The sequence below is a fragment of the Parasteatoda tepidariorum genome, chromosome 7 (assembly GCF_043381705.1).
Source record: "Parasteatoda tepidariorum isolate YZ-2023 chromosome 7, CAS_Ptep_4.0, whole genome shotgun sequence".
In the NCBI taxonomy this organism is placed as follows: domain Eukaryota; kingdom Metazoa; phylum Arthropoda; class Arachnida; order Araneae; family Theridiidae; genus Parasteatoda; species Parasteatoda tepidariorum.
Window position 1 is genome coordinate 6,016,019 of NC_092210.1, and position 20,265 is coordinate 6,036,283.

Genomic DNA, 20,265 nt, shown 5'->3' on the forward strand with positions numbered 1-20,265 from the left:
GGGCAAACATATACTTTTTTTATTTTAAAAAATTGCAAGTTTAAAATCAATTTAGCATCTTGGCAATTGTAGTTGGCAGGACACAGCACAATACGGAAATATCCCCCCTGGACAAACAGCTATACAAATTTTTCTGTTACAAAATTTAAACATTTTCATAAAAATAAAATTCATTTAAATTTTTTTGTTTTCACATTTTTTTAAATGTTTTAAATTTTAATTAATAAATCACAATTTTTATCTATAGATTAATAATTTTTTTCACTATGCAAAATATGCTCTTATTTTGTAATTTTTATAAATATTCTTACAACAAAAACTATCTTTTTATACTATCTAACTATCCTTTACTAACCTTAAAACTATTTTTTTATACATCTTTTCATAGCCTCTGTATTCATAATTTATCTCTTGAATTTAAATGTTAGTATAAAAAATTAGCAATCAGTTTAATTATTGACAGAAGAAAAAAAATTAGACGATGTTTAAAATCAAATTGATAAGATATATAGTGCTTACATTTTTTGTTATTTGTATTGTACATAAAAGAACTTTTGCATAAAAGGAACATAGAACTTTTACATTTTGAAACTTGTATAAAAGAACTATTTTTTTATTTATTGATTTAACAATTTAATTTTAATTTATTTTATATTTTAACTGGTTATAGATAAAAAAATAAATTTAGAAATTATCACACTGCAATAAATGGAAGACAAGAATTTTGGCCTTGTTAATTTTTCAGTTAAAGGAATTAAAAAAAAGTTTATTCTAGGAAACATATGTTTAGTTTTGGTTCATATCTGTTTTACAAATGAAATAATGGTAATGAATTCAGTTTTTAGATTTATTTTTTATTTAAATTTTTGACAAACTTTAATTAAATCTTGGAGGCAAAATACTGCTCTAATGCATAGGTGTGTTGTAATTTCTTTACAGAATAAATAAATAATCTACTAAAAGAATTATTTAGATCTATATCAACATGTTTTATGCTTTTCATTTTTATTTTATTGTTTTGCAACTTCAGTATCAAGGTCAATCTGACTATTGTCTGCATTTAATGCCACAATCTAAATAGAGATAAAAATCTGAAAGAAATAGACTAGATAAGTGAGACAGAACTTATTTTTCCTCTCACTGAGTCATGATAGATAGGAAGAGACAGCAGTTAATTTATAAATTTTATATAAAATAATGTAACAATATCTTAGCATTAACGAGCAAATTTTTAAAAGATTGTTCATATAATCTTAAAAATAATTTACAATATGGCAATAGCACATGGACAAGTCAGGAAATTTGTTCTAGCTGGAAAAATTAAGGAAATTCATTAAAATACTTGAATTTAAGTTGTACAAATTATTCTACAAAAATAGATAATACTAGGAGTTGTCTCCTGTTGTTAAATTTAGGTTCCATAAAATCCAATTTAAAAGCAATTTTAAAATTACACTGAATTTTCAAACTATTGCTAATTTAAAATTGAAATTTAAAAAATGAATATAAAAATCAAGCATTTATTATATTTAAAGCAAAATGTGTGCTGTTATGCGCTATCTTTTTAGTTCCCTTTACTCATGAGATATTTTCTCATATTACTAAATGTTAATTTTAATATAAGTGGTAATTGTTTACAATGTTTCAATTTTCTTACAATGTTTCAATTTTCTAAATTCTATCTTTTCATCACAATTATGATTTTTATTATCTTAAATTTAAATAGAATAAATATGACAATGGAATAAACATGAAGAATAAATATGAACAAAATGATTATAAAAATGTAACATTTATTATATTAAACCAAAATGTATGCTGTTATACTCTTTTTAGTTCCCTTTATAAATAATAACCCCTAACTAAACTTTGAATATAATTATTGTAACTTAGTGAGTTTTTTCTCACATTACTAAAATTAATTTCATTTCAAGTGGTAATTGTTTACAAGGTTTCAATTCTTTTCTAAATTCTGCCTTCTCATCACAATTATGACTATCATGACTTTATGACATTATCTTAAATTTAAATAGAACAAATGATTTCAAATACCCATATGTCTCTTCTCCGTAATGTTTTCATATTACAATTTTGAATTTGTTGGGAGTCTAAGGTAGATCTATAAATCTTGCGGAGGGAGGCGTCATAGTCTGTGTATGCCACTGCTCCAACCCCCTTGTCACAAACTGTCCAAGCTGGACATTTATGGACTACCCCTTATTGTTTGTCATTTGTAAATTTCAGCTATTTAACAAACAAATTGAGGATGAGTTACCCCTCTCTGCCATATCTCTATAGAACAATATAGATGCTATTAGAAGGCATGGCTTGAAAGGGTTAAAAATTTGGAACAATTGCCCTTATCAAAAAAAAAAAAAATACTCTTGTTATTTCAGAATACAATATAAAATACTACATACTATTAATTATAATTTTATTTTGTATCTGTTGTACAGATGAAGTAAAAAAAGTAAAGTTTATGAGGATGCCATACAGCAGAAGAAATTCTCCTTTCTTTTTCCCTCATTACTAATTTAAAATTCAAAGTGTAGAAAAAGTGAGTTCAGACAAACTAAGAGTAAGCCATAAAGTTTCACATACTGAAAAAAGAAATTTAAAATATACAAATGAAAATAAATTATGAGAATATAACTTAGGATTATGTAACATGGAAGTTCTCTTCTAATAATTTATTTTCATTTTAATATTTTGAAGTATTTTTTNCACACAGCCCTAGAAATTTTTTGCCCAGAAATCAGACAAAAGGGTGTTTCTGTGGAGAAGGACAAAAGAGCCCACAGCAATTTAAAGAAGCTGAAAACATTTTCCACAGTGTAAATTGAGGCGGCTGTTTGACTACTCCATGGAGTCTAGAGTACTGCTTTTTAGGATCCATGGACTACTCTCATCACTGGTAGCTACGAAGGCTACAGGATATTTTCATCAGTCAACAGGCCTTTTTATTGCTCTTTTGGTTAGAAAAGTGAAGAGTAACAATTATTTTATATTTGCAAACACTTCTATTACATTTTGAAAAGCGTTCGCCAATGTAAAAAAGAAAAAAAAATGTATTTTAGGCTTCAGAGGGCTCCAGCTCCGAATAAAACTTTAAAAAATTAAGGAAAAAGTTGGATCTGGGGGCCCTTGCCATCTCGGGGCCCCAAGCTACAGCTTATTTAGCTTATACGTAAATCCGGCCCTGGCTACAGGTGGTGTAGAGCAGAACACTCTACGTAGGAGAAGGAACTGCGTCAGTTTCCGTCTTGATTTTTAAATATATTAATAACTTTTAAGTTAGGAAACTATGTTTAACTGAAAACTACATTGAGCATAGTTCTAAAAAAAATTCATGGAAATTTTTAAAAAAAATATTTCTGATAATGAAATACGAAAAATATTAAGATAGGGGAAAATATAGTAAATTTCTATACAACTGAGAAGAGGAGAGGAAGGTCAAAACATGGAACCAGTTTTCTACCCAGATGGCGTATAGGAGAGTTGCGATTCGTTCAGATCACATGTATGAGACTTACAGCACTTCTGGTGAAAAATATTTCGAAATTTTAAATAATTTAGTTGATAATTTCCATTTAAACTGTATAACAAAATAAAGCTGCAGCTGATAAAGTGTATAATAATTCGATAAATAAGTGACTGATAAGATACGATTAAAACTGAATTTGATACGATACGGAAGATCAGATACGATTGTTATCATTGAACCGAACCAAGAAGTAGTTCCAGTTTTCAAAATAATTTTTGTTTTCTACTGACTGCTCTTTGAAACAAGTGAGCCACGTGACATAAAAGTTACCTGTCATTAGTTAAAATATTTTTTTAACACAAATCGCAGCAGTGTGTATCAGGATTTCCTCCAAAGAATATCCTCATACCCTTAGAGAATATTCATTTTGAGATGGGGCCTTTGAAGTTCGCTGGAAAAGTTGCTATCGTTACTGGAGCGGGGGGAGGTAAAGTATTTATTAAAATATAATGATAATGAAATTAATGTTATAATATCTATTTAAATATTGGATAATTTTAGTGTGAGAGGAAAATGTTTCTCAGAATGACATTGCGAAATTATTTACAAACATTCTATATGAAATCAATAGAAAGACTGGAGAATAATAATCGAAATGTTGACGTATTTTTACATATTAGATAAATTTAGCGTGAAAGGAAAATGCTTCTCATAATGGGAATGGGAAATTTTATGCTCATGTACTTTATAAAACATTCTATATATAATCAATATTGGAATGTGGAATAATAATCTAATTTAAAATTCATGTCAAAATAACTACTTAAACATTCAGTGAATTTAGGGTGAGTGGGAATTTTTTTTTACTTTGGCATTGCAAAATTCACATATTTTATAAAAAAAACATCATGTATGTTTACTTGTAAAATGTAGAGGATATTTCTGTATTCCTGATCTGTGGCAGATTAATTGCCAAGTCTTCGCAACTTACGGGCAGCAAGAAACTGAAAAAAGGGGAGATTTCCATATCCTGATATGTGGTAAAATGATCCCCAAGTCTTGGCAACTTCCGGGCAGTGGCCCGCAAGAAACTTTAAAAAAAATCACAGAAAGGGAGTACCCCCGGGCAAATCTCTCCTTTTTTTTTTTTAAAAAATGTGCAAGTTTAAAATCTATTTGGCACCTTGGTGATTGTAGTTGGTGCAACAGATCATTATACGGAAATATCCCTTAAAAAACATAACAGATAGGGACCAACTCGAAAAATATAACTCGTAACAACCCCCGGGCAAACATATACTTCTTTTTTTTTAAATTGCAAATTTAAAATCAATTTAGCACCTTGGCGATTGTAGTTGGTGGGACGCATCACGATACAGAAATATCCCCCCTGGACAAACCTCTATACAGATTTTTCTGTTACAAAATTTAAACTTTTTCATAAAAATAAAATTTTTTTCAATTTTTTTTGTATTCACATTTTTTTTAAATGTTTTCAATTTTAATTAATTAATGAATCACAAATTTTTATCTATAAATTAATAATTTTTTTCTCTATGTATAATATGCTCTTATATTGTAGTTTTTATAAATATTTTTACAACAAAAACTATCTTAAGTGGTCCTATTATCTTAGTCTTCCTTTTAGTACATTTATTTATTTTAAATTTGCTTGAAACAAGCTTATTCATAAAATATCATTAAAAGAAAAATGCTATTTTCAAATTCTTTCTAGTTAAAAAGATCCTAGACATTGACGGGAAAGAATTGACGAGGTCCCAATTTGTTGTTCCAAGTCTAGCTTCATTATTGACTGTTATCAAATATATGCTTTTGATGATTTTGAAATTTTGTCTCATTGAAAAGTTGAAACAGTTAAACTTTGAATTTAATCTGTCAAAAATTCCAAGGAAATAAAAATGATCTTTGATTTGAATTATATTACTTTTTCTCATGAAAATAAATATGTCTTGATATTAATTTCTGGCTGTTCAGGGAACAATTTTTTAATACATCTTTTCATAGCCTCTATGTTCATAATTAATCTCTTGAAATTAAATAGTAAACTAAAAAATTAGCAATCAGTTTAATTATGACAGAAGGAAAAAATTAAAGGATGTTCAAAATCAATTTGATAAGATATATACAGTGCTGACATTTTTTGTTATTTGTATTGTACATAAAAGAACTTTTGCATAAGAAGAACATAGAACTTTTACATTTTAAAACTCATAATAGCGAACTTTTGTATGAAAGAACTATTTTTTATTTATTGATTTAACAATTTAATATTAATTTATTTTATATTTTAACTGGTTATAGATAAAAAAATTATTTTAAAAATTATCACACTGCAATAAATGCAGCACCAGAATTTTGACCTTGTTAATTTTTTAGTTAAAGGAATTAAAAAAAAGTTTATTCTGGGAAACTCATGTTTAGTTTTGGTTTATCTCTGTTTTACAAATGAAATCAGTTTTTAGATTTATTTTTTATTTAAATTTTTGACAAACTTTAATTTAATCTTGGAGGCAAAATACTACTCTAATGCATAGGTGTGTTGTAATTTCTTTAATGAATAAATAAATAATCTACTAAAAGAATTATTTAGATCTATATCAACATGTTTTGTGCTTTTCATTTTTATTTTATTGTTTTGCAATTTCAGTTTCAAGGTCAATCTGACTATTGTCTGCATTTAAAGCCACAATCTAAATAGAGAGATAAAAATCTGAAAGAAATAGACTAGATAAGACAGAACTTATTTTTCCTCTCACTGAGTCCTCATGGATAGGAAGAGACAGCAGTTAATTTATAAATTTTATATAAAATAATGCAACAATATCTTAGGATTAACGAGCTAATTTTTAAAAGATTGTCAGTTTGTTTTTAAAAGATAATGTGAACATGGTGGCAATAGCACATGGACAAGTCAGAAAATTTGTTCTAGCTGAAAAATTGAAGGAAATTCATTAAAATACCAGAATTTAAATGGTACAAATTATTCTACAGCAATAGATAATACTAGGAGTTGTCTCCTGTTGCTGAACTTAGGTGTCATAAAATCCAAGTTAAAATCAATTTTAAAATTATGCTGAATTTTCAAACTATTGCTAATTTAAAATTGAAATTTAAAAAATGAATATAAAAATCAAGCATTTATTATATTTAAATCAAAATATATGCTGATATTCACTATCTTTTTAGTTCCCTTTACTCATGAGATATTTTCTCATATTACTAAAATTAATTTCATTTCAAGTGGTAATTGTTTACAAGGTTTCAATTCTTTTCTAAATTTTGCCTTCTCATCACAATTATGACTCTCATTATCTTAAATTTAAATAGAATAATTGATTATAAATACGCATATGTTTCTTCTCCATAATGTTTTCATATTGCAATTTTAAATTTGTGAGGAGTTTAAGATAGATCTATAAATCTTGCAGAGGGACACAACAATGACACTGCTCAAATGCCCTTGTCACAAACTGTCCAAATTTCATCCCTTCTGTCCAAGCTGGACATTTATGGACCACCCCTTATTGTTTGTTATTTGTAAATTTCAGCTATTTAACTAACAAATTGAGGATGAGTTACCCCTCTCTTCCATATCTCTATAGAACAATATAGATGCAATTAGAAAGTCTATATGATGGCTTTAAGGTGTTAAAAATGTATACACAATTGCTCTTGTCAAAAAAAATACTCTTGTTATTTCAGAATAGAATATAAAATATTACCTACTATTAACTAATCATTTTATTTTGTATCTGCTGTACAGATGAAGTAGAAAAATTAAAGTTTATGAGGATGCCATACAGCAGAAGAAAATTTTCCTCACAAATTCTCCTTTTCTTTCATTACTAAATTAAAATTTAAAGTGTAGATAAAGTGAGTTCCGACAAACCTAGAGTGAGTCATAAAGTTTCGCATACTGAAAAAAGAAATTTAAAATATACAAATGGAAATAAATTATGAGAATATAACTTAGGATTATGCAACATGGAAGTTCTCTTCTAATAATTTATTTGCATTTTAATATTTTGAAGTATTTTTTTCAGCAATTGAAACTTCACGACTTACTCTAGGTTTGCCTGAACCTACTTTTTCTTTCTTTTAAATTAGTTACGAAAGAGAATTTGTGACGAAAATTTTCTTCCGCGGCTATTTGCTTTTAATTATGATAAATATAATCTTAAGCCTTGCGAGACATTTTGCTGTCTAGCCATTAAAAATACAATTTACTTATTTATCTTTTATTTTTAGGGTTAGGCAGAGAATATGCATTACTTCTTGCTGAGCGAGGAGCATCTGTTGTTGGTAGTATATTTTTCTTTTACAATTACTGTATAATCCATCTGGAGCAATGTATTGCAAATGTAAATTAGCTTTTTTCAAAGACACTACTTTGCTTAACTCTTTTTTAAAATTAGAAACATATAGCAATTCTATAATTATATAAAGAACTGTTAATCAGATTTAATTAATGCAACTGAATTAAAAAATCACAAACTAGACATATACTCGTATACTACTTATTAAATTCACTATTACTAATGACACACTGATTTTTATTATTGGATACTGCTTAGAAGGAATAATATATTATTTAGACAAATTGTATATTATATTACTTATGCATCATAATTATATTGTTAAAGCTTCAATGAAAAGAGTAGATAGTAAATTATTTGTCTTATTCAGAGAATTTTTTATCTTTTTAGCAATTTTATTTATAATTACTGTTTTTAAAATTTATATTGGCTCTGTAGGGAAGTAGATATTTTTTATGCTTTAAATTAATATTCATGAAAATTTATAAGTTACTTAAAAGTGAAATTTTTGTTTTTCAACACTCCATTTTTTTCCTATTTTTTTTTATTTTTAAATTCTCCTATTTTTTGACAATTTTGGCTGCTGTCCCTGGAATATTCAAACCAAATATATTAAGCTAAAGTAAATAATATAAAAATAGTAATTTTAAAAAAAAATGTAGGTTTGTGACACTTTCAACTCATTGGTACTATATTAGATTTTCCTTCCATAAATTTAAAATTTATACTATTTATTGCTCAAAAAATTAATTGTATTTGTCATTTTTATCTAGTTATTACTGTTTTTTTTTTTTTTTTTAGNAATTATGATTTTTTTTTTTTTTGTTTTTTTTTTCAGTCAGTATTCTGGAAAAAAAATAGATTCCTTCCAGATGAATTATCAACTTTGGGTTCATTTATGTTTTGTTATCATATAATTATTTTGATGACTTTTTTTTTAATAGTAGTAGCACTGTTACACATTTTACTGTGATATTTGTTCATTCATTTTACTTAATTTTGTATGATTTTTTTTCCTAGTTAATGATTTGGGTGGTACCCGTAGTGGAGAAGGAAAAAGTTCATCTGCTGCTGATGCAGTTGTGAAAGAAATAAAAGCCAAAGGAGGAAAAGCAGTCCCAAATTATGGTGTGTGTAAATTTTCTATTTTTTTCTTAATTCATAATTTTATTAATTAATCAATACAAATTATTATTAATTAGTAAAAAATTATTTACTTTGCAAGTTATTAGTTTATTCCAAAGGAACAAAATACGAAATAATTAATGTGATTTAAATTCATTTTAATTATAGCAATTTAATTTTAGATAAGTTTATAAAAAAATCTGAAATTTGCTGTGATTATCTTAACACACATATATATACATTACTTAATAAATACATAGATCAATTAAAAAAATTTAGTTACTGATTCATTACTGGTATGTACAAATTTTCAGTGCCCCTTCTGCATGTTTACTAGATTTTCTTTTAAAGAATAAGTTATAAATTTAAATAAAAGATTATAATATGTACAAAAAATGAGACATGTTTTATTTTGATGAAATATACAAAAACACACTAAAACATAATACCGAAACAAAACAGTATACCATCTCTTTACATTGATTGTTTGTCCAAGGGACCATTGATATACTTACCTACTTAATAATAATATTTGCAATGGAGTTATTAAGGCAGTCTGAGTCAAATATTAAGGGTTTTTAACCAAATGGCATGCCTATCTTTTTTAGGCATGTGAAACAACAAAATTTCAGCTCTTCCTATTTTGCACATGCCTCAGTGTTCTCCGTTGAAGGAAAATAAAATAGAATAGCAAGAAAGGTTTCATGGTGCCATCAGCAGTTGAACAACAAAAATTTTATTAATGCGTTCAGTGCGGCTTTTAGTAGAACTCCTTCAGACATCAGTCTCGCATCATGGTGGGTACTATGGTTTCGAAGAAAAGTCACTTTGAATAGGCATGTATGGTGATTAGTTTTGTCTTAATCTTGGCATAGATCATTAAGAGTAAACCAATCAACACCTTTATTCCTCCATTGCACCCCTATTAGAAATGGGTTATCGCTTGTTACCCAGGCAATAGACAGCCCCAGACTTTAAGTCTGAAGGGGCCCCCCTCAATGCCGCACTATAGTCTGAGTTTCAATTCATGTTCTTTACTCTTTTTCCTTCCAGTTGCTTATCTTTGTTTCATAAATTTAAGGAATTTTTTAAAAATCTAATGGCAATTTGTGAAGAGACCTATGAAATTAGGTAAAGATAAGTGAAATCTAATTTAGTTACTACACCTTTGAACCAGCAACTAAATTTTCTTGATTTCTTCCACTGAATATCTTATTGTCAGAGCTTAAATGTTGATAACCTTAAAATTCTTAAAAATTGAAAGATAATGTCAAAGCTGATAAAAAGCCGAAACACGTTTAAGTGTTTCAGCTTTTTTCTTTATAAAAAAAAATTACAAATCATAACTTGTATTTATAAATTTAGTTAAAAATAAGGTAATAATTAAAATAAATATATAATTTATGACTGAAGTAAAATGTAAATAAATAACTTAGAAAGATAAATAGAAATGTATTAATTGTTCATTTACAATCTTCTAAATTGCATTTGTTATCAGTTGCTTTTTGATATTCTCCAAACTAAAAGCTCACCTTTTGTCTGAAAGAAAATTCTTATTTTTAAGAATCTTTTCAACATCAACACTTGTTATATGAGGTTATTTTAAATAATAAAATTCATTGCAAAATTGAAACAAAATGTTCTGGAAATGAAAAATATGTTTCTAAATGCTTAAGGAAAATTATTAAAAGAAGAGTAAAAAATCTAAAATTACTTAACCATGAACCTAAAGGAAAAAAATAAATGCATAAAGCATTCATCAACAACTCTCTCCTATTTATCTCCATAAGGATTGTTTTTACACTTATTTTACTTTGAATTTTTTCATGTCTTTTAATGATTAATAAACTTCAAAAAATAAATTTTTTTTTGTATAATTCTTTGTCATCCTGTTATTAGATTTTCAAACATTTAATATAAATTTGTTCATTAATGTGGACACTCTCTTTAGATTCTGTTGAAGAGGGGGAAAAGATAGTTAAGACTGCCATAGACAAGTTTGGACGATTGGGTAAGATATTTGTTTTCGCTATTATTTTGATGAAATATTTTTAGGTGGTTACAATTTTTGAAAAACAAAAAATTTCTTTATTTCCATCATATTTAAATCTGATGCTAGTTTTGATGCAATGTATGTGAATTAAAAGTAGTAATTCAACTTTTTTAAATTGTAAATTTTTTTTCTTTTATTAGGAATAACTTGTGTTATTGTTTTTCTTTTAAAAGATAGTGTTGTCTTCTTTTTAAATCAAGATTTTTTGTAGATAAAAGAAATCTGCAATATACGATTTCATTTATAAACGACCTGAACTAACATTTTTAAATTTCAATTAATGCTAGTTTAAAATTATCATAATTATAATGAGTTTAAATTTCATAAATATTTTTATGGTTACTTGCTAGATTAAGGGATACTTACCATAAAAATAATGTAACATCACTTATGTACAGTGCGCAAAAAAGATAAACAAAAAAAAAGGTTTTAAAACTTGCTTTCTCAGGAGCTGTTCAGAGGATTTCACTCAACTTTTGTCAGATCAAATTACATTTTTTAAAATGATGTATACCTTGCAATTAAGAACTTTTTAACTATTATTAAATAAAAAATTATAAATATTTACTAAAGGTTATTTTTTGCATGGAATTATCTTTGGATAAATAAATGTTATAGTTGGGTGCAAAAATGTTTTAATTCATTTAAAAAGTTCTCGAGCTGTAGCAAAATACGCACAAAGTGAAATTATTAAGGGGTCAAGACTTTGGAGTGCTCTCCTAACCAAACTATTAAGACCATATCTCCTACTCCTTATATTTTGAGGGTCAAAAATCCGAATCTATCCACACAAAAAAAAAAGGTATGTTTATTCAGAGAAAGTACGTCTTTGTGTCTGATTTCGTAACTTAAAATATTGTTATTAACTAATAAATTTTAAATTATCTGTAATAAAATATAGCATTGCTTTTCTACCTGACTATTAAATTCAAAATAATTTTCTTTCATTTGAGTGTGATTTCTTTTATATTTAGCAATAATAAGGTTATTTTTTCATTTCTTGACAAATTTATTATCAATATTCATTCATTTCTGTGCCAAAAACGATAAAATAGCAGCTGTCATAAGACTATGTGCAAGCTCACGTAAAGTTGCTGAGCGTGCGTGCTAAAAGGTTAAATATGCTTTCAACTGTAATTTTTGAGTGAGAAACTTTTGTTTTTGTGTAAAAAAAAAAGTACATTTTTGTCAATGTTTTTTTTTTTTCAGTGCAAAAAATTAGCTATGCTATATTACATTTAAACTTTTTGTGTGTTGCATTAAATGTTTTACATTGAATGATTTTTCAAACACGTTACTTTGATAAAAAGTAAACGTGATAACTTTTCATCAATGATTTTTTTTTAATTTTGGCTATTAATAAAATTTTAGTTAATCCATTGAGACAACATTAATTATTCTGTCAATAAAATATTAGCTAATTCAGTGTAATTATATTTTATTTTTAGCTCGTGTCAAACGTAAGAGCTATTTCAATTTAAATTCTATATTTCACAGTTGTTTATTTGAATTGTGTTATAGAAAATGTGTTTAATCATTTGCAGATATTCTGATCAACAATGCTGGCATTTTGAGAGACAAGTCATTTCTTAATATAACCAATGAAGAATGGGGTAAGTACTTGGGGGCAAGTTTCAGTTCAAATATTTAAAATAAATTCTGCCTAATGTCTAATGTGTATTCTGCCTAATGTCAAAGATCCATACAAGCTCTAAACTTATATTGTAGAGCTTAAAAATCACTTAGTTACTTCCTTTTGTTTCACAATGCACTGAAATTTTCAGATCTCCATGGCTAACAAGCAAACCTCTCAATTCTTGCCAGGGTTGACAAAAAATATGATTTTAAAAAAATATATAGATTATTTTTTGATGATAGATGAATTTTTTTTTACTTGTATTTTAAACAAGCAAGTTTTTATTATCTTTTTTTAATAACTATGCTATGAATAAATTACATTTTAATTTTAGTTCCATTTAGTTTGATAAGTGCAGACTCAAACTTGTGAGCTACAGGAAATACTTGAAGTCATTTATGACTCAATTTAATGCTATGCCAAGAAAATTACTTTTAATCATTATTCTTTTTGTAGTTCTATCATTTTTTTTTCTTGCCAGAAGTTAAAAAAGTTTTTTAAAATTTTTTATGTTGTATATTTGATAATGCTACCATAATTTTCTTATTTTAATATTTTCTATAGTTCAGCATTGTAAAGTACTGTCCCAAAAATCCTATAAAATTTGAATTATAATTTTTTTTCCCCATTTGTGTTATAAAATGAAGCCAACAAAAGAAGAAGATGGCTAAATAGCTTTTCTTATTCAAAATTCCCTCTTGCATGATTTTTTTGACTTGCTGTTAACAGAAAAAATTATTAACTTATTATTGTTTAGCATTGTTTTGTACAGGGTGTCCCAAAAATCCTATAAAATTTGAATTTTTCCCCATTAGTGTTATAAAATGATGCCAACAAAAGAATAAGATAGCTAAATAGCTTTTTTTAATCTTAATTCCTTCTGCATGATTTTTGTGGCATGCTGTTTACAGAAAAAATTATTAACTTATTCGAAAAAATATTACAGAAAAAATTATTAACTTATTATTGTTTAACATTGTAAAGTACTGGGTGTCCTAAAATCCTGTAAAATTTGAATTTTTCAACATTTTTGTTATAAAATGATGCTAACAAAAGAATAGGATAGTTAAGTAGCTTTTTCTAATCAAAATTCCTTCTTGCATAATTTTTGTGACATGCTGTTTAAGGAAAATTATGAACTTATTGAAAATTAAAAATTATTAACTTAAAAAAATTATTAACTATTTTTTGCGTTGCATTTTATTTTTGATCAATTTTGATGTAATTTTTTTTCCTATCTAGACATTATACACAAAGTCCACTTGAGGGGATCATTTATGGTAACAAAGGCTGCTTGGCCTTACTTCAGAAAGCAAGGATATGGAAGGCAAGTTTAAGAAATTTTTATCTTTTTAAATCATTTTATTTTGCTTACTATAAAAAGTGGGAAGAAATTTCACACCAATCTTATGCAGTCGATTTACAGTTGCGTCCCAATCCTTTAATTTGACTATCTTAAACGGTTTTTAATAATGGCTCCTTAATTTTTTTTTTACAATGTAATTTCTGTTTTGTATGTTTCCTCCAGAATTTGTGATTTTTTTTTTAAAAAATAAAAAAAATCAGATTTTTTTTTATATTCAAATCTGATTTTTTATTTCATTTAAATCAGATTTTTTTTATTCAATTGCAGTGTATGAAGTTTGATTTATGACTAAAAAAACTTCATAAATGTTTATTAATTAATTTCTACAGCTATGCAAGTCTATATTAAGACAGCATTAAATGTTTACTTTAATCTGTACTTTCATTCTCAAGAATGAAAAGATTTTTAAAAATGTAATTTCAAATGTGTTGGAATTTAACACATACCTAGAAAGAAAGTAATTTCGTTAACTAAAATTAATTAAATTAATTAATGCAGCAATAATAAATTTTAAAACTTATGCAGCAATTTATTTAAAATAAATTTTAAAACTAAGAAAAAAATAATAAAAGTATCAATAATTTGAAACGCTGTTTTTTTACTTTTGATATCAATATAGAAATAATAAAATCAGTTTATTTAAATCAATGATTTAAAAAAAAAATCATTTGATTTAAATCAAGTTGATTAAAATCAACAAACCCTGGTTTCCTCATTTGAAAAAAAATATCACATTGGTAGCAAACTAAACTCATGTTTGTGAAAATTGCTACACCATGAAGGAATTGTCATAATTGAATGAAATTTACTACACAGTTGAGTGGTAGTGGTACAAATAAATGCTTAAACTTTCAAAGCAAACAATAAGAGATCGAAATCAGTATTTTGTGTAGCCACCATGCACCGCAATAAGCGCTGCTACACGACGTGGCATGGAGTCAAGCAAATTTTGAATGTCTATCTGAGGAAGAGTATTCCATATTGTTTGTATGCGTACCCAAAGTTCGTCTGTAGAAGTAACAGGACGAGGATTACGAGCGAGGCACCGACCAACAAAATGACACACATGTTCAATTGGTGACATATCTGGGGAATACGCAGACCAAGGAAAAAGCTGTACCTGCCACAATGCAAGGAAGGATTGAACAGTTCTAGCAATATAAGGGCAGGCATTGTCTTGTTGAAATACAGCACCTGGCAAGGCTTGAAGGAAGAGAACAGCTTGGGGCTGTAAAACTTTACTGATGTACTGATTGTTGTTCAGATTACCCAAAATTTGTAGCAATTGAGATCGTCCATGATATGCTATGGCACCCCAGACTATAACTCTGAGTGTTCGTCCACTGTGGCGTTCGATAATGCACTCTGGAAGGTGGCATTCACCGGCATAGCTTTTGACACGAATGGGGCCATCATGGTACCACAAATTAAAGTGGGATTCGTCAGAAAACATGACACGCTGCCAATCAGCACGCTAGTCCCTGTACTTAATAGCCCATTGTAGCCGCAGGCGGCTATCGTTTAGCGTGTTGGTGATCCTGTATAAAGGAGTCCTTGATTGCAGTCCACACTGCAGTTGACGTCTACAAATTGATGAAGCACACAATGAAACACCTGTAGCTATTGACCACTGCGCTGCCAGTTGTCTAGAGGGTGCCCTACGGTCTGTCAGCGCCATTCGGACCAGGTGTCTATCATCGCGAGCTGACGTGACATTTCGAGGTCCTCTGCCGAATTTCCGAGATGACTGACACTCGTCTGTCCACTGCTTCCAAACACACATCACTGTGCTGCATTTACGCTGCACATGAGCAGCTACTGCACAATAAGACCATCCACAGGGTTCCCACGGTCCTTAAAAGTCCTTAAAAACTGCTTAGTTTTTATTTTGAAAATTAAGGGCCCTTAAAAGTACTTAATTTTGATTCACGGTCCTTAAAAGTCCTTAATTTCTAGTATCACTAGTTGGTTGGAACAATTTTTTTATCTTAGGAAAATATCCACAATTAAAAAGTACGTCTTTCGCCTAGAATGAGACCCTGCATTGAGGGTAGAATATTTTGAATGCATGTGAGGGTAGGGGTTACAAGCAAGTGGAAGAAAACACGTCCATATTGTTTTTTTTCTTTTATTAATTTTTTCATTAAAATATTTCTTTCTGGATCACTCTGAAAGAAATAATTTAGTGTGGGGAAAGGGAGCGTGATACTGCAGGTGGGTAGAGGGCTTGACTTAATTTTAGGCAGTACTTAGAGGTACTTTATCAGCTGAGGACCTGCATTGACCTTCTACATCCATAGGGTTCGAGAAATTCAATTCTTCTGATAGCACACGTGGTAGCTTTAATACTTCATTCGAATGTGAAATTGTTAGAAATGCCAGGAAAGTGTGTTTTTAATAATTTATGGACACTTGATGAAAAATATAAGGAATGGATCAGCATCTAGTGATCGTCGCAAGGCAAAGTGGATTTTTTCATTGTATCAGATTTTCTTCTGAAATTAAATTTTATAAGTGACTCCATTTTTTAAATATTAGGGATATTAAGAATATTCGGCGAAGTATAATTTTAATCAGGAAAGTCATTTTCGTCATTTTCTCATGGACACTTTTTTTATAAAAAGAGTGAAATGTTTGCTTTCTGTTTTCACTTTTGCTGGGTTTTTTTATTTCATAGCACGGCAATTTAACAGCGTTTCTGATATATTTTATCTCCACTTTTTCTTTGAAAGTTATACAGATAAATAAATTACCGGTAAAATAGAAAATTGAATTTCTGAGTTGCAAGTTTTGTCTTAAGAATTTAGGAAAATTTTCTGTTTCTCCTTTGCTTTTTTGATTAATTGTGTTTTTTTTATTTATTTTGATAGCATATTTTAAAGAGCTTCTTTTTCGTCATTTTTTCTAAAAATCCGGCGATGGGAAACACTTAAAGTGTAATTTTCAACGTTAAATTTTTCTTATAAAAATTGAGAATGATTTTTTTGTTTTTATTTCGTTTGGCTTTCCCATTTTTTTTTTATTTTTAAAAAAAGCTCTTGTTTTTGTTATGATGCGCAATTTTAAAGAGCGCTACTCTTAGACATTTTTAAATCGATGTATCGCGATTTATCAACTTAATGTACAATTACTTTTATTTTAGACAGTGCATCAGGAATCTGATCTNTTCCCATTTTTTTTAAAAGCTCTTGTTTTTGTTATGATGCGGCAATTTTAAAGAGCGCTACTCTTAGACATTTTTAAATCGATGTATCGTGATTTATCGACTTAATGCACATATAGGCAGGCCGATATAATTACTTTTATTTTAGGCAGTGCATCAGGAATCTGATCTAAGACGCTCGCGGTTTTTCTTGCCTAATCGATGTATCGCCAATTATCGACGTAATGCACATATCGGCAGGCCGATATAATTACTTTTTTTATTTTAGGCGATGCATCAGGAATCTGAGCTAAGACGCTCGCGGTTTAACGTGCGAGGATTCTTGCCTATGCTAACGCTATCACCACTCTGACGAAGACTATTTTGATTTCGTCTAGCTGTGAAGATGTTAATTACATTTTTAGCTACGAAGATGATGTTCGTTTCGTGATATTGAATAACGAAGAGTGAGGATCAGCGTTGAAATATAGAACGCGATGCATAGTTTCCTTATGCGCCATCTTTGACCTTGGGATTTTACGTTTCTTGAAGATTATTTTCAGCGGGACTTATCTTGCGTTCACTGTGCGTTTTATTTCGACTTGATATAACGTTTCAAGTAAATTATTTTCAGTGAGACTTTTGCTACTTAGCGATCGTTGCGCATTATTTCGTCACTTTTTTTTCTGTTTGGATTTAACGTTGTCAATTATTTTCGGCAAACCCACTGTTACTTGGCGATCATTGCTCAATCGCTGTTATCTTAAATTTTCGTTCTGAACTTAATATATTACTGAAGCAAAATCATGAATTAAAAAAAAAAGATTCGTTATTGATTTTTTTAAAAAGTGATACAATTTAATATTTTATATATTTTGTATTTAAGTAATTTATATTTTGTCATAGAAAGTAAATTTTTTTTTAAATTTATTTAATTCACGTTGCACCTCAGAGCCCAAGGTTAAGAAAACTGAGATGGGCACAATAGGCCTAGGCCCTCTATGGGCTGTCGGGCCATTGAGTTTATTTTTTTAAATATAATAATTTGATTAGTTTTTAAACCAATAAATCTTCAGTCGCTTTTAGTTTAAAAAAATTAGAACAAAGCCTACATTTAATTAATTTGCTTTTATTTTTGAGGAAATTGAAACAGAGTTTGCCTTCTTTCTTTTTTTTAAGTTGGTTGTTAGTTAAAATGACTAAATTTTTTTAAATTAAGTAAAAAGTTAAGCAATGTTTTAACGTTTTTCATAATTTAGCAATAGTGCTCTTAAATATAGAATATATATCTATATTTTTTTAAAAATTCCTTCAATACATGTTCGTTAATAATTTGTCAGATAGTGAGTATTATTTTTAAGCATTTAAATCTTTAGTCTATTTCATTTTCAGAAAGGAAAATAATAATAAATAAATAAAAAAACTTGCATTTAAACCATTTGACCATTAGTCAATACAACTTTATTATTTTAAATAAGTAATTAACAAAAGCCTAGCAATGTTTCAAAAGCACATTTTTTTTCAACAAATAATTTAAAAAATGTTTTATTTAAGTGGACATTTTCTTTTTTTTAAAATTTGTAATGTATGTAAAATATTTTGTAACATTTTTATTATTATTTTTAAAAAATCTAAGTCGTTAGGTACTGAATATATTCTGATTTTAATCATTAAATTTTTTATATTTTGTGATTTTAATATATCTTTAGCTTATTATAATTAGGTTTTACTTGGTTTAAAATAATTGTCTTAACCTCAATAAACTTATATTTGTTAGTTTCTTTTTGTCTTGGTTTAGTATCAGTCACTCAAAATAATATTTTTATTAATTTAATGAATTTACCGTCATAATTTATATATTTCTATCTGTTTACACAATTTCTTGCTATTTTTAAAATAGAAAATTTTAATGTTTAATCTGAATTTTTTGAGTTTTTCTTTATATTCTTAAAAGCTTATGTGAGGCGATTAAATGCAATTTAATTTTAATTAAAGACGGATTATTTGTATTAAACATTTCTTTATTTAGTTTTTTTATTTAAATTTTTTAAAGGGTGACTGAGTTGAAGAAAAGTTATTTCATTTTTTTTTATCTATTATTATTAATCTATGATGTTTTATTTGATGATAAATAATCATTTTTAGGGTCCTTAATTTCTACAAAAAAGTCCTTAATTTTTTTGATAAAAGTCCTTAAAAGTGCTTAATTTTTGCTTTGATAAAAGAGTGGGAACCCTGATCCAGCTTCACGAAAGCCGATCTCCCCCTTTCAAACTGCGTAAGTTGTTGAAATCTCACTCTCTTTCGTCGAAGATTCATAACGCCTGAGTTAACGTTTACCACTAGCAGATAACCACCGATAACCATACACGCCTCGCTACAGCCGTCTATTTATTCGGATCCATCCGCAGTTCAGAGGGCGCTGTTCTGCATACGCATGCGCTACGGGTCTAAAATTCTAATCATCTGCATTTTATGCTCCACTTGACATTTCCTGAAAATTTCAGCTCACTCGCGTAAGTCTTTCATGGTGTTGCAATTTTCACAAACATAAGTTTTTGGTGTTGTAATATAATGCTGTAATACTCTTTTAATCCTTTTGTAACATAATACTGTGTCCATAATACATAATCGTCATATTTTTGTGCAAAAAATCTGTACTTTTTTAAGAAATAAATCATTGAACTTGTTAATTTGCTTGTGTTTTCAATTTTTTTAAAATTTACTTTCATCAATTTGAATTACTTTAAATAAAAAACTCTTTATTTATAAAAATTATTCAGTACTAAACCATTGTTAATTTTTTTAGTATATTATTCTTCATTATTATTAGTAACTTTTTTGTATTTTAGAATAATAATGACTGCCTCAGGTGCTGGCATCTATGGAAATTTTGGACAGTCTAATTATTCCTCTGGTAAGTGATATGTAAAATAACTTCTGCTCTTTCACCTTTCTTGATTAATAAAATGATATAAATTTGTTATTTTCTTGTAGCTTTTATTTTTTTTTATTGCTTAAAAAATAACATTCTGTATATGTGTCTTGTAAATTTTTTGCGTATTACAAATATTACCTGTTTATTTTGCATGTGTTTTAGATCTTATATTCATATTTTTAAT

General features: G+C 27.8%; 1 protein-coding gene across 3 annotated transcripts in view; it reads left to right on the forward strand.

Moving 5' to 3' along the window:
* LOC107440296 (peroxisomal Multifunctional enzyme type 2) overlaps positions 1-20,265 on the forward strand; it is an 80,191-nt gene that overhangs the window by 1,250 nt on the left and 58,676 nt on the right. The window contains exons 1-7 of one of the 3 annotated variants that reach the window (XM_071183012.1): positions 3,510-3,971; positions 7,754-7,807; positions 8,842-8,949; positions 10,898-10,957; positions 12,544-12,612; positions 13,878-13,962; positions 19,996-20,060. In XM_071183012.1, coding sequence (XP_071039113.1) covers positions 3,917-3,971; positions 7,754-7,807; positions 8,842-8,949; positions 10,898-10,957; positions 12,544-12,612; positions 13,878-13,962; positions 19,996-20,060 — 496 coding nt within the window. In that variant the 5' untranslated portion in view covers positions 3,510-3,916. Of the gene's footprint in view, positions 1-3,509; positions 3,972-7,753; positions 7,808-8,841; positions 8,950-10,897; positions 10,958-12,543; positions 12,613-13,877; positions 13,963-19,995; positions 20,061-20,265 lie in introns of those variants that run through there. The other 2 variants (XM_071183014.1, XM_071183013.1) reach the window with 2 other exon arrangements.